Source organism: Camponotus floridanus, unplaced genomic scaffold (assembly GCF_003227725.1).
Source record: "Camponotus floridanus strain SB8 unplaced genomic scaffold, Cflo_v7.5 scaffold2, whole genome shotgun sequence".
NCBI lineage: Eukaryota > Metazoa > Arthropoda > Insecta > Hymenoptera > Formicidae > Camponotus > Camponotus floridanus.
This window is the reverse complement of record NW_020229325.1, coordinates 4074211-4088642: the sequence shown is the minus strand read 5'-3', so window position 1 is coordinate 4088642 and position 14432 is coordinate 4074211. Positions and strand designations below refer to the sequence as shown.

Sequence of the window (14432 nt, the reverse complement as noted above, 5' to 3'; positions counted from 1 at the left end):
ACAATGTGTTTGTATCAAAAGAACAATAAATATGATATATATAATAAAAATAATATATAATAAAATATAATATAAATCTATATAACAAAAATAATATAAATATATGTATAATACATAATAATAAGAATATGCATAATAGAAAATTCATAAATCTTACAGCTTTAAAAATTTAGAGATTTCTTGGAAAATTTTAAGAAATCTAAAAGAAAAAAATTGTATCTATTTGATGCTGATATAGTTATTCGATACTAATTTATACGTGATTTAATGCATACATGATTTAATTCATGCGGAAGTTTAGCGATAAGAGAAGTTGAAGTTTTAGTCATTCAGCTCCAAGTATGAGGATAGCCGGAAAAAGGATTGAGATAAAGCTGCTACATTGATGGATTTCTTATGGCACGAACATCCTTTTAAAATTTCTAAATTGTATCCACGCGTTATCAAACGTCTCTTTCGCAATAGTCATCAAATCTAAAAAAAAAACAGTGAATTATTTATTGAAGAAAATAAAAATTAGGCATGTTTGAGTTCGGGCGATCGGAGGGTTTTCCCTCGCAATATTCCGCGCATCATACTCCAGTAACAATAGACGTGACCGAGACCATACTGGTCGCGATTTTCGTAATTATCTCGATCGCTTATATCAGTATTATACCGGGCTATCGCAAGAAGCAAGTAAGTATAGATCGAAATATAATGAAAAGATTCCAGTTATAAATGTTCCCCAAATAATGCAATACTCCGAAAGATATTCGAGATCTTTCAGACGTTTTCTGAGTATACGTAACATTTCTTTATATTTAATATCATCTTCAAAATAATGAGAATGTTTTCCTAAAAAATTCTTTATTAAATTTATGCGGATAAATTCAGACAAATTATTTTTCTTATGCACACCAACGAAAAATTATATCTAATATCTAAATTTCTACTTTAGAATACCATGAAATAATATCTTAGAGTATGAAAGAGCTGTATTTTAACTGTATTTTTACATTATATTTAATTCGATATATCACATTACTTAGATCTTTGAAATAATATAATTACAATTAATTACAACTCTCGAATTTTGTATCAAGTATTAGATTTTAAGATTATTGTGCTGAAATTATGTAATTTCTTTCGCTCATGTTTTGACTGCAGATTTTTTTCTATAAATTCTATGTATACTAATGAAATAATTATGTCATTATCACATAGAGCATCTATGTAACTATAAAAATCGGCTTCAGCATCGTAATTGGATGCTTGTTAATAGGTAAATACCTTTAAAGGAGATTTTATTTTTATTATACTTGCCAAATATACGAATTCATCGTTAAATGTTAACTTGCAGTACAGAACTTTGGTCAGGAATGGGAATACGGTGGTACGAAGAGCAAAACACCTTATCGAGCTGGCGCAAACCAGGAGATCGAGGCTCAAATGACAGTTAAGATAGGATTGAGATCGGTGAATATTACGCTGAAAGGTAATTTATGGAAATTAGTCAAAAATAAAAAGATACAAGATTCACATCTTCAAGAATTTTATCGTTAAATAAGTATCTGTTTTGTGAACGAAAATAAATGAAAGGACAATCTCAAATGAAAATTTTACATATATGCTCATGCGAAGTTGTTCGAGAGCAACACATACTTCATTAAACTTAAATGAATAATAGTAGTATAGCTTAAAAGATGATTTTTAGAAGCAATATACGCGATAAGAAAGAGACACCTTTCTATAAGATAAAATAATTTTCAAAAAGATGATTTTCGTAAAATAAATCTGTGAAATCTAATATTCTTTATAGATTTAAAAAACTTTTTCCAAAAGATTATTTAAGTATATTAATTTTACAGATTAAATTCTTTAATGCACGTTTCTTGCAAATAAAATTTGAAATCACGTTCTAATTGAAAATTCTTTTTAGCTGATCCAGAAGAAGGCACACTGCTTGCAAAGGAAACAATTGATTATAATGAAAGATTTCCATGGACATGGGACCAAGGCAGAATCGGTTTTGGACCTTATGGTATATATACATTGTAAATTATTATATTTTGCTATTTAAATAAAATATTTTAGTATTTAAATAAAATTATAGCCGGACTGCTGCAAAGGACCTTCCGCGAAGGACAAAGAAAGGGTTTGCCTATTCCCATTTTATGGATTGCCGAGTATTTTGTTATTGATGGAGAAGGTATTCGATTCGGGAGATTTTATCGAACTGCCGGGTGGTACTGTCACATCTTACTGTGGTCAGTATAAAAAAGTATGAGATAAAAATATATAAATACAAAAGAAATAACAAATTTTGCATTCCCTGCATAAAATGTATCTACTTTTTGCAAATTGCACTCTTAATTGGTGCGATAAAACAAGTCTAAAATTAAGATAAGTTACCTCTTCCTCACATAAAAATATTTCGAAAATTCACGATGATTTGCAGGACCGCCTTCGCATGCTGGATATTAGCTAACATATTCCTGCAGTCTGTGAGCCGGTACGTCGCCTATTTAACCGGCTTGATAGGCGGCTTGCAATTATTAACTTGTCTAATATGGGTCTGTGTACATAATCCAATCCCACTTGTAATTCCTTTCGAAGACGGTGTCATTAAAATGACATTAGGTCTGCATTTCTGGATGACTTTCGGATGCGGTAATTAATTTAGATATTATCTAGATTAATGGTTGTCGATCTCATTCGCTATTTATAATTTGTAGATCTTGAATACGCGTGAATTTTCGGATGCTGATTTTTCAATTTCCACATTCTTCCCATCAAATTCTTTTTCATAAATTTTCTCTTATTACTTTAATTATGAAAATTTTAATTTCTTTCTTTGCGCGCTCTCTTTCCTGAAATTTTTGTCAAAATAATCAATAAAATTACCGATTTTGATATTGAATTAAAGTTTATCAATATTAATACTATCAAATTAGATTATTGCCATTTACTCACTTTATTTTTTCTAGTAAGACTCATAATATTTGTATTTGTTTATTTTTTCCGCGATATTCAGAGCATTATCTTCTATATATTTAATTGCAGGTTTGTTTTGTGTTCTTCTGGCGATTATAATGATATTTATGGACTTGCGTTATCCAAATACATTATCTACATTTTTGGAAATAGATCCACTTGGTCAATACGATGAATGCATAATGCGTAAGCACATTAATTATTGTGTAATTTATAACAATTTTATGAAATGTCCCACAAAAGTGTTTCACTTTTAAAACATCTCATAGAGAATTATATTTGTTGTAATCGACAGGAAGCTGTCAAATGGACGATATACTGCGTAAAAAAGTACACATAGATGATTCGATGGAAATGACTTCGACTTCTACCTTTTCGCAAGATAGAAACGCAGGAATGGTGATGAATAAAACATTAAGAAAAACACTTTTAAATTACACAATAGTTAAACAATTCATAATAAAAAAATTACAGATGGTATTAAAGAGGAGATCGACCATAAAAAACGCGCAAAAATCGCTCTTCCGTGCACCAGTTCCCGTGAAAATGGAAATCTACGATGACGTGGCCGTTTATGAGAACCAGAACATAGCAGGGTATACTTGCTTCTGAAAAACTAACGATAATTTAATATATTATTCTTATATAGAAATATATTTTTTCTTCATGATTAATTACTCTCGTGCTTTATTACTTATTAATTTGCTCTTTTATAGTTCTCTGGTCAAAAGTATGAAGCACCTTTAATGTATTGTAGTAAATCAAAAAAGATTAATATTCGCAAACTAAAAATTACAACTAAATTTTCATAGTCGATTGCGATAATTTAACTATTGATATACAATGAGTAATACCATTCTTAAAACATCGCTATTATTTTTAAACGATAATTATTGAGCGATTTGACATAAATAATACAATTATCGATTAAAGACGCTCTTATCTATGACCAAGACTGTATTATATATCATAGAATATATAATAATGCATAATATTCACTCTTTTCTTGTAGATCATCTAAAAGCGCGTCTAAAATGGAAATGATCGACGAGCAGAACAAAATCAAGCCGCCGCCTATTCCAAAAAAGAAGATAGTAAAAGTCGATCCCTGAAACGATAGCCTATCGATCCTAAACGATATTTCTATCAATGTGAGTTAAAAATCAACATGAATAAATTAATATTTTGAAAGAAGAACCTCGATATATATAAATGCGTGTATTTCTGTATCTTGTATCAATACACGTAGCGACGAAAAAATGATAGTTTTTTCGAATGCAAATGGGACTGACTGTGTCCGAGTCTTTCTCTAGCTCTCTGATTCTGTCGTCTTGTCTTTGCTGTCGTTGCTTTCCGACGCGGATCTACCCTTTTCCTCCGATTGTTTCGATTCCGACTTATCACTGGATCGTTTCTCCTTGCTAGACTTCTTTTCGCTTCTGCTGCTTTCCTTCTCGGGTCTCTCCCGATCGCTATCACTTCTCTTGCCGTTATCCGACTTGTCTTTGCTACGCCTTTCACGCTCCTTATCCTTGGACTTGTCCGAATATTTAGACTTGGACGATCTTGATTTGGATTTGGAGCGTGAGCGTCTGGACCTGGACTTGGAGCGCTTGCTATGCGAGCGCGAGCGGCTGCGACGTCGCGGTGATCTCTTCTTACGTTCCTTTGATCTCGAGGGCGATCGACGTGATCTAAAAAAATTACGATTTAATATACATAATAATATGATACGATTATTTTCATATATGCAGTATCGCATTCAATTTTTTTTAATAATAAGATATTTTACTTATTCAGATTATGAGTCGAATCAATAAATAGTTTATATATATAATATATAATATATAATATTTAACGTAACAATTCTGAAAATTGATCAGATCAGTCTCACCTCGATCGCCGTGATCTGCTACGCGAACGATGGCGGCTGCGCGAGCTGCTGCGTCGTCGCGAAGGCGAGCTGCGCCGGCGATCCTTGGATCGAGAATGCTTGGAGCGCGAACGGGATCGACGCCGGTGACGGGAACGCGAGCGTCGGTGACGCGAGCGCGAACGTTTACGCGATCTCGAGCGACGACTGCGACCACGGGATCGAGAACGCGACTTGCGACCACGCGAGCCGCTTCTACTGCGCTTATCCTTGGACAGCATGCCGATCATCGGGTCGATCGCAGCGGAGATGAGATTATGAGCTTCCTTCACCCGGGACATTGCCTCTTCAATCTCTTTCTGCGCTGCCTCGTTACTTTTCGCCTCCGGCTTAGCTATCGCCTGCGTCGAATGGTAAATCTTGATCGGTCGCTCCATCAGTGGTTTTCCATTGAGCAGAAGCGCCGCAATCACCGCCGCCTGCTCCGACAGTTCCACCAATGCGTAATGCTCGCTGTCAGAGTCTCTGCTGCACATACGCAGGTACTTGATCTCGACATTGTTGTTGCTGAAAAAATCCAACAGCTGCTCGGGGCTCACCAACGAATCCAGATTCGCCACAATAAGCGTTCGTCGAATCTCCTCGATACGTCTGCTGTCTAGGTGACCTGGCAAATGCGGATAAGGTGGTAGACCATTCGCTTCCAATTTGGGATCCATCGTGGTGATCACATGATTCGGTGGGATACCTTCAATAGCATTCACTACATTTGGGGGCAACTTGGGCTCCGATGGATAAAGACCTGAAAGAATCAATCAAGATTAAATTTATATCGAATGTTTCAAGTAACAACCTAATATGTTAAATATTTAATATATTAATTTTTTATCTTTGTCTATTTAATTTTGTTTCAGCATTATATTGCATGATATTGCAGCATCGTTAACACAGAAAGATATATGCGTTTGTAATTAAAACAATTAAGACAATTGTGTTATATATTTTATTCTCACCTGGCACAACTGTGCCATTGTTGGTAAGCTCGAGAGCACGTTGCTCGTCCGGGATATCTCCATTCTGATAGGGGATCACTATCAATGCACGATCAATAAAGACAGTATTGGTCATATGTTGCGCCACAGCTACGCAACCCTGATCGTGGAATTTAATGTAACATATGCGGGATTGCACGGGTACGGCGACGTCTCTGATCGTCGGATATAACCTGATATCTTCGATTTTACCCAGGTAACCGAAAAGAGTCTGCATCTGATCCTTGGTAGCCTGGGGCGCAATATTCGTCACTTGGACGACCTTAGTCGAACCAACTGCCATTCCGGCTGCGAATTATAGCGAATTTGTACACTTAGACTTTTTTTACTTCTTTTAAATAGAGAGAAATCTGAAAGCGGTCATCCCGCTTCAACAGACGCATGTCCTGAAGCGCCTTCTGGGTAAATAGATATAAACTACATTGTTACGCGTTGCTCGGTAACAAACGTAGTAAATGGTTCATGTCCGTGATATGGTTCGTATCCGGACTACTCAGATATACCACAATGATTTTTTTAAGGAAAATTATATATATTTTTTGAGGGAAAATTTTAATAAATTATTTATTATAAGGATATCTTTTTATCAAACGTTTTGTTGCATACAAGGTGGAATATTTTTTATGTACTCGGCGTATATTTTTTACCTTTGTAAGGTTTTTTTGGTATATCACTATCTAAACTAAATATCTCGTGGACTCGTGCGGCGGCAGATATGAGATCTTGCGGCGATCTGGTCTTTCGCGCGTTGCAAAAAAATATAAAAATATAAAATATAATATAAAAAAATTAACATATTTATTGAGTGTTTTTTTAATGTTTCAATACCTAAATCATTTCTTAGGAACATATTACAATATATATGTAATTAAAGAAATTTACTAAATACTTTGAGATAGAATAAAAATATATTGTCATTAAAAAATTAAATTCATGTCGAAATTAAAATTGAAATTAATTTCAGGTGGATTGACTTTGAAAAAACAAGTTAAAATTAATTAAAATTGAAACCAAATCGTGCAAAAATCAAAATTGACTTAACACTAAATCTAACAAAGAGAGTACACGACATCATCGATTTTAAAAAAACTTTGTGTGAGTGTATTTTAAGTATTTTCCGAGGCTATTTTATGAGGCTTGAAATTATTTCTTAATTTTACATAAACTGTAAAATGTTTTTAAGAAAAAATATGTAATTTGTAATTAACAATTACATATTTTTTATAATAATATAAATATCACAAAATTAATAATTACAAACTTTTGCGTCTCTGGTACAAAATCCTCCAGCGAATAATTCATCTCTTCAGGATTAAATAATTATTTCCAGCTTAGTCAACCAATCAAAAAGTATATTAAGATAATTATAAATTAGAAGACTCAAAATTAAAGCGGAAGAGACCATGATACTAAAATTTTACTTTGTATGTTCAATATACTGACGATGCTTCGATATGACGTTTTATGAAGGATGTAAAGACCTTTACCTATCTTCACCGATTTACTTGAACGGTCGTGATCCCTGAATTAGCGATTAATCTTTTACAATCACAACTTGCATTCGATTACTGGATAGAAGATAATGAAGGAGAGGTAATTTGAAGAAACAAGCTCCAAAGTATCATCTATTGATACTTAACAAGCTCAAAATGACAATACAACGTGCAATCATTTCGTCTGATGCCGTCTTCGATCCGGTAAATGGGTGAAAAGTTCCAAAGAGAGATATGAAATCAAGTTCGTCCCCTCGTGTTACGTGGACGTAATTCTCTGTGCGAGCCTTGTCAAGCAATTTCCGATAATATTACATATATCATCCGCTATCCGGGAAGAATTTTTTTGTGCATTTCTTTTTATGCTGGATAGTGTCCATGGATACCATCGAAGTGAATGACCTTAAGAAGCAAGCAACAACTGATGCTTTGGTGATCCGTTATCGCACATACAGTCGTCGCGTTCGTACGATGCTCTATCTCGGTGGTGTTTTGCAAGATCGGACACATTCTGTGATTCGAACGTATATCATTGGATTCTTGGTAATCCTTATGTGTCTGAGTCATAGTATCTTCTTGTTAAATTTCAGTAGGGATTATGCTGACAATTTGACGTTGATGGTGAAGTGCTTCGGCCAGATGAGTAGCTTCATCGCACCTGCATTAATGGTATCATTCGTAAAATATTAACTATACATATTGTATATCAGAAGATCTCACTCTTACAAGCTCTATTATATTTTGTGTGTGTTTAATCGAATATAAATCTTAGACTTTACTGCTTTCTTCTAGTAAAAATGTTCGCAATCTCTGACAAATATTTATATATTCGAGAATCTCTTCAGAGTTCCTCTTAAAAAAGTTTGCGAAAAAATCACTGTGAGAAATTGCCTACAAATTTTTTTAGCAGAAGAAATATCTGATTCTTTGAAGATTAATAATATATACATGTACATGTGTGTGTATATTTTTTTCAAATAGAATATCAGCCGATCTATTCGATCGACAAAAAAATCGGTATTTGTTCTCTCCTTTTAGTCAGCCTGCTTTCTAATCAAACGTGAGAAACTGCTCGAGCTCCATGAAACATTGAACGATCTCTTTGAGCGGGAACTGGAACAGGATCAGGAAACCACACTCGCAATTTTGCACGCGTTTGATAGACAATCTTACATAATGTTCTTCATTACGACATCTTTGATCCTGTCACATGTCTGTCCACCGCTAATATTTATAATTTATCAGAGTGTTCGTCATATCGAACCCAAAGGATACAGATTGCCTTTTTTGGCGAAGTTTCCATGGATCGTCCCAATCAACGGTGGTTTCCTATTCTATTTACATTTTCTATATCACTTTTTCATCGGCTGGTGGGTAATCTTCACTATTAATAGCGTCGATAGTCTCTTTGGCTTCTATGCGTTTCAAATTTCCTCAATACTGCATGCTATGTCCATCAAACTGAGGTCAAATCTGCGATCTCGTGAAGTGCTGAAGATATGCATACAGATACATGGCCGATTACTTCAATGCAGTTACATATTGGAAGATATCTGGCAATTGATAATCTTACGGATGCTTGTCACTAACGCATGCGTTATATGCGCATTGATCTTTGAAGCAAGCCAGGTATTCCTTGAAGCGATATTATTCGAACTAATACTGAAATTCACTTCGCGAAATTTACATTTAAATTTAATTACAAGTACCAAAAATGCATTAATTAATAATGCATTTTTGATACTAAGTATTTTTTATTAATTAAACTGAAAAAAACACTTGCAACAAAATTTGTATAATTTGTAATAACAAAGTTTAATAATATTAATATAAGAGAATGCGATACAATTTCTTACAAGTCTTATCATTTTTAATATATCAAATATATAATATATAATATATAAAGAACAATTACATTACTTAATTCGCGAGAGATTGTGATTTTAGTTCACAGACATAACGATGAATGAGGTCTTTTCGTTCATCTTTTTCATAGCATTAAAGCTCTTGCAAACGTTCATATATGCCTGGAACGGCAGTTCCATCACAAGTGCGGTAAGATTTGTTTTTTGATAAATTGTGTTTCTTTAGATAGTCGACTGTTGCAACTCACAACTAATTGTTTTATAGAGCAAATCATTTTTTAGAGCGAATATTTTCGCGAGGGAATTTATTTTAGCGATTGGCCGAATTCTAGTCTCGATCATCATATAAGAGCGAACATTATTGTGTCGATGATGCAAAAACCGATGATTATAAAGACATTAAAAATATCTTCCGTAAATGTCAACATGTTTATTAATGTAAGTATGTATTTAAATAACAAATTTCCCGAACAAATTTTAGTGAAAGTCTAAATTCTTGAACAAATTATTTTTTTTATGTTCATCACTTTCGTATCTTTATGCTTATTATAGAAGCAAATAAGTTTTATCCCTTGTTTCTGAAAAAAGAAAAACTAAAATAAATTTTTAAAAACAAGAGAAAAGTGAAGAAAATGAAAGATTCAAAACTTTTAATTAAAAAGAAAAGATTGAAAAATAGCTTTAAGTAAAATTTAAAAATTGTAAATTTTATTTGCTACTGATATCTATAATATTAATTTATTGAAATGCTATTATTTTCTACGTAATTGTTCTACAATTTTTTAAGCAGAAATATTTTTGTAATAAACGACTTGATTCTTCAGTTTTATTAATTAATAAATTAATTATATAACAATAATTTGTTATTTTTATTGTCAGATCATGAATACCGCTATGTCCTATTTCTTTCTTTTACAATCCTTGGACGAAGGTGGATAGAGAAGAAAGCTGTATTTCCATTGTTTTGTAAATACTAGTAAGCATATATAAAATTGTCCGGAAATATTAAAAAAATATAAAATTACAAAATTCGAGGAGCTTCTAAACTCATCATTAATAAATAAATAAAAGAGCTCCATCAAAATTATTATAAAATATAAAAATCAATTGTTTTATTTACGAGCATATACTAAAATATATATCGAATAGTTTGTTCAAATAGATAAAATTACTGTGAAAAGTGCTTCAAGTATTTGTAATAAGATTGTTAATTAACAAGCAATAAAAAGTCTATTTCGCCATTGGTCTCTCCCTTTACCGTGCACTGACAAAATGTCTGACTATGCTATAGCTCGAGCGGCCAAGCGCTTCTTTCATCTCGATTTTAATGTTTAATATTTCTATTATTATTGCGGAAATTGTAAAACGGTATAAGTACTTTTGTGTTCAGTTTACTGCGCTCTATCTCTTCATAGGCGCTTAGTATACTATAGTGCTCTAAAACACTCTGTATATGTTGCGTATCAAATGTGATGTTTATGTAGCGTCTCCTGGAAATGGTTTATAATTTTTTTTTCTAAAATCGTTTTAGCAAATAAAATTCAATTTATTAAAGTTTATATAATTTATCTCTTCTGGCTTTCTCATTGCTCTCTGACTGTTCAATACCTTTCCAGATGTTCTTCTCTTTTCTTCTTCATTCTTCCTTTGTTGTTTCTTCATAGCACTCATATTCACTCGCGAACAAACAAATTAATTATATTTAGTCATATATAGAAACGATTGCGAGACATTTTACATGGCGCTCCCAATCCAAATTAAATACTCGTTACAAATGTTTTCATTATTGACATATATATTTATATACAGTACATGTATATTAATACGAATTACATAGTAAAGTTTAATATAATTGAAAGTCATAATATTCTATATAATAATCATTTAATTAATAATTAATTTAATAACGATATATTTCTATACGACGTATTTCTCACTGCTATCTTTATTGCTCGAATGTCGCCGCGTGAATGATACCGAGCCTTACCGAGGCCGTATAAACACTAGCGCGCTATTGTTTACGTCGTCAAGGCAATGTTATTATCCGTTCCTTATATCGAAATATATTTTACGTATTTTAATACAGCAAATAATTTTTCGATATTGATCGCGATCGCGTCTAGAAAAGGATTTAACGAAGCGTCTTGTACTACTACTTTACTTTTTGAGTGTCGCACGAATAATAATAGAGCCGAAAAAATTAGTCCGAAAGACCGTGTTATTATTATTTTTTTATTTTGCTATTATATATATAGTTATAAAACATTTTTCAAGACTATATGGCATATAAATTATAAACATTAGCGTGCTATTGTTTATGCCGCCAAGGTTGATGTTATTGTCTGTTCGTCATCGAAATATTTTACGTACTTTTAACATATATGTATATACATGGAATATGTTATGTATATACAAAAAGTATTTTAGATTATATAGATTTTTTAATTATATGATTATTTATTAAAAGATTGTATGATGTATCATAGAGCCTTACATTATGTTAATTGTTTAGATCAACACGATTCAATTATTTTACTGCGCGTCCTCATAATCCGAATTATATTTCAATGATTGAAAAATAGAACGATAAAACGTCGCAGATATATTATATATTCGACTCTATAAATATCTATAAATATTAAAGAAATAATTTCCGCTCGTAAAAATCGATTTCATATCAAAATAATAATTTATTATTTTAGATTTCTGTTACTATGATTCTTAGTTGATTAAATGAATAAATTATGAAATATGTGATTCGAGAATTTTCGTCGCGATATGTATATAGATATTAATTATGTGTTATTTATAAAAATTAATTAGTTATATTGTTATAATAAATAATTTTCCGATGTTGATCGCAATGGTATCTAGAAAAGAAATTTAACGGCGTATCATTATATTACTCATTAGAAAATATTAGACAATAACACATGAAATTATATAAATTGTTTCACAATCGACATGCAGATATTACAATGCTATCTCCATCTGATTTATATAATTTCATATGTTATTGTCTAATATTTTCTCTAACGTGTAATATTAAATCATGTTGAAAGTAGATTAAAAAGATGACCGAAACGTTCGTGTTTATTGCATGTATTGTGACGAGTAATTTGAAATATACTAATAATTGTAAATATGAAATATATTAATAATGAAATATATTAATAATTAAAAGAAAGAGAAAGGTTGTTTCTCGTGCTCCAATTACTGCGCCTTTTACTGACTCTTAGTTGTCAATTGTCTAATTTTTAATTATTATTATTTGAGTCAATTTTTTGTTTTAATTTTAATATTTATAGCATTTAACATTTAGAAATAAACTAGAATATTTTTTGTGTTATAATTTATTTTCAATGATAAATCGTGAATTGTAATAAAAATGTAATAAAAATTATACTAAATTACGTATTAATGGCGATGGTGATGATGGATGATGTGTGATTATAATATATAATAAAATCGGATAATATATTTTAATAACTAATTATAATTAATAGATAAAGAGAGAGACCACCCAAAACTTATTTATTGTATATTAGAAGTTTATTTAATATTGGATCAATGCAAAAGTTCGTGCCCGATTTGTAAATAAAAATCAAACAGTTGTTATTGTTATAAAACCGCCTTTATTAATCAATAATATATTCGCCACCGTTCTCGACAATCATTTTCCAACGTTTAACCAATGTATGGATACCACGTTTGAAAAAATCACGTGGTTTTGCGTCAAAGAACGCGGTGATGTGATTTTTGATAGCCTCCACAGAATCAAAATTCTTGCCATTTAAATCGTTTTGTAATGACCGAAACAAATGGTAATCGGAGGGTGCGATGTCCGGAGAATATGGTGGATGCAATAAGATTTCCCATTTTAATTGTTTCAATTTGTCCAGAGTCATTTTCGATGTGTGTGGTCTGGCGTTGTCATGGTGGAAAATAACGCCTTTACGATTAACCAAGCTCGGGCGTTTTTCTTTCATTGCTGCGTCTAATTTGGTTAGTTGTTGGCAGTACTTGATTGAATCAATCGTTTGACCAACAGGAAGCAGCTCAAAATATATAACACCTTGGCAATCCCACCAAACAGAGAGCAAGACCTTCTTTGGATGCAACTCAGCTTTGGCAATTGAATCTGCCGGTTTATTTGCTTCCTTCCAAGTACGCTTGCGTTTGACGTTGGTATACAACACCCATTTTTCCTCGCCAGTCACCAAACGATCCAAAAAAACCTCTTTTTCCAATCGTCCGAGCAAAGAAACGGCTGTGGAGATGCGGTCCAACTTGTTTTTTTCGGACAACGAATGCGGTATCCAAGTGTCGAGCTTTAAAGTGAGTCCCATCTTCTTTAAACGCCGAAACACGGTTGATCGATCAATGTTTAAGACCTCAGCAATCTCTTCCGTCGAAATGCGTGTGTTGTTTGCTATTAATGCGCGCAGAACATCGTCATCGATGTCGGAAGGACGCCCAGAACGAGGTTCGTCTCCGAGGTCAAAATCACCACGACGAAATTTAGCAAACCACTTCTTCACCGTTCGAAGTGCTGGTGCACGGTTCAAATAAACCTCCTGAATATTTTTTGTCGCAGCGCCAACAGTTATTCCTTTCCGAAACTCGTAAAGCATCACATGTCGAAAATGCAACTTTTCCTTGTCCATCTTCAATGATTTTTTCACGACTTAAATTTAACCAAACCAAGCAATTTCTAATGCTCAAATGACACCTATGACTGTTATTTTTTGCAATAATATATATTATGCATATGTAAACAACAACAGAGTTGCTAGGCAACTTCAACAGTGCCATATGTACGAATCGGGCACGAACTTTTGCACTGATCCAATATATACAAATATTTTGCGTTAGAACATTTGTACTGTCGATATTCGTAGCATAGAACAGAACCTGAAATTGTATGTTACCCACTGAAAACATTCGTAAGTATTGGCTTCGTAGTTCATGATCACGTTTTTATGTTTATAGAGGATGCATCGCTTTCAAAGATCACCTAAAAGCGGATCATGACATTTCTCGTTCTTCTCTCTGTAGGAAAAATAAACATTTCGCTGTGATCACAGTTTGTTGTTTTTTAAAAAATGAACAAAAGTTATAATTTCGAGCTATTCGAAGCAGATGCTTATTTACAAACAAATTAATATTTCAA

At 32.5% G+C, this 14432-nt stretch overlaps 4 protein-coding genes across 5 annotated transcripts; 2 read left to right on the top strand and 2 right to left on the bottom strand.

Moving 5' to 3' along the window:
* Nucleotides 1-325: 325 nt before the first annotated feature.
* Nucleotides 326-4173, top strand: LOC105252744 (dual oxidase maturation factor 1). The gene is made up of 10 exons (XM_011260295.3): nt 326-678; nt 1207-1264; nt 1343-1477; nt 1922-2023; nt 2096-2249; nt 2441-2652; nt 3046-3162; nt 3272-3375; nt 3451-3572; nt 3989-4173. The coding sequence occupies exons 1-10, from the start codon at nt 523-525 to the stop codon at nt 4086-4088; spliced, it is 1260 nt and encodes a 419-aa protein (XP_011258597.1). The 5' UTR covers nt 326-522; the 3' UTR covers nt 4089-4173.
* Nucleotides 4174-4181: 8 nt separating this feature from the next.
* LOC105252746 (probable splicing factor, arginine/serine-rich 7) lies at nt 4182-6286 on the bottom strand. The gene is made up of 3 exons (XM_011260296.3): nt 5863-6286; nt 4871-5651; nt 4182-4670 (listed from the first exon to the last, which is right to left on the bottom strand). Exons 1-3 carry the CDS (start codon nt 6182-6184, stop codon nt 4286-4288), a joined length of 1488 nt encoding a protein of 495 aa, XP_011258598.1. The 5' UTR covers nt 6185-6286; the 3' UTR covers nt 4182-4285.
* Nucleotides 6287-7606: 1320 nt separating this feature from the next.
* Nucleotides 7607-10253, top strand: LOC105252748 (odorant receptor 85c-like). 2 transcript variants are annotated; one of them, XM_011260298.3, is made up of 5 exons: nt 7607-8063; nt 8433-9023; nt 9342-9449; nt 9542-9697; nt 10139-10253. In XM_011260298.3, exons 1-5 carry the CDS (start codon nt 7773-7775, stop codon nt 10196-10198), a joined length of 1206 nt encoding a protein of 401 aa, XP_011258600.1. In that variant the 5' UTR covers nt 7607-7772; the 3' UTR covers nt 10199-10253. The 2 variants fall into 2 exon arrangements, with proteins under 2 accessions (XP_011258600.1, XP_025263895.1); XM_025408110.1 differs by lacking the exon at nt 10139-10253 and having other exon boundaries at nt 9525-9644.
* Nucleotides 10254-12897: 2644 nt separating this feature from the next.
* On the bottom strand, nt 12898-13926 carry LOC112637729 (histone-lysine N-methyltransferase SETMAR-like). Its single transcript, XM_025407985.1, has one exon. The coding sequence runs from the start codon at nt 13924-13926 to the stop codon at nt 12898-12900; it is 1029 nt and encodes a 342-aa protein (XP_025263770.1).
* Nucleotides 13927-14432: the final 506 nt, after the last annotated feature.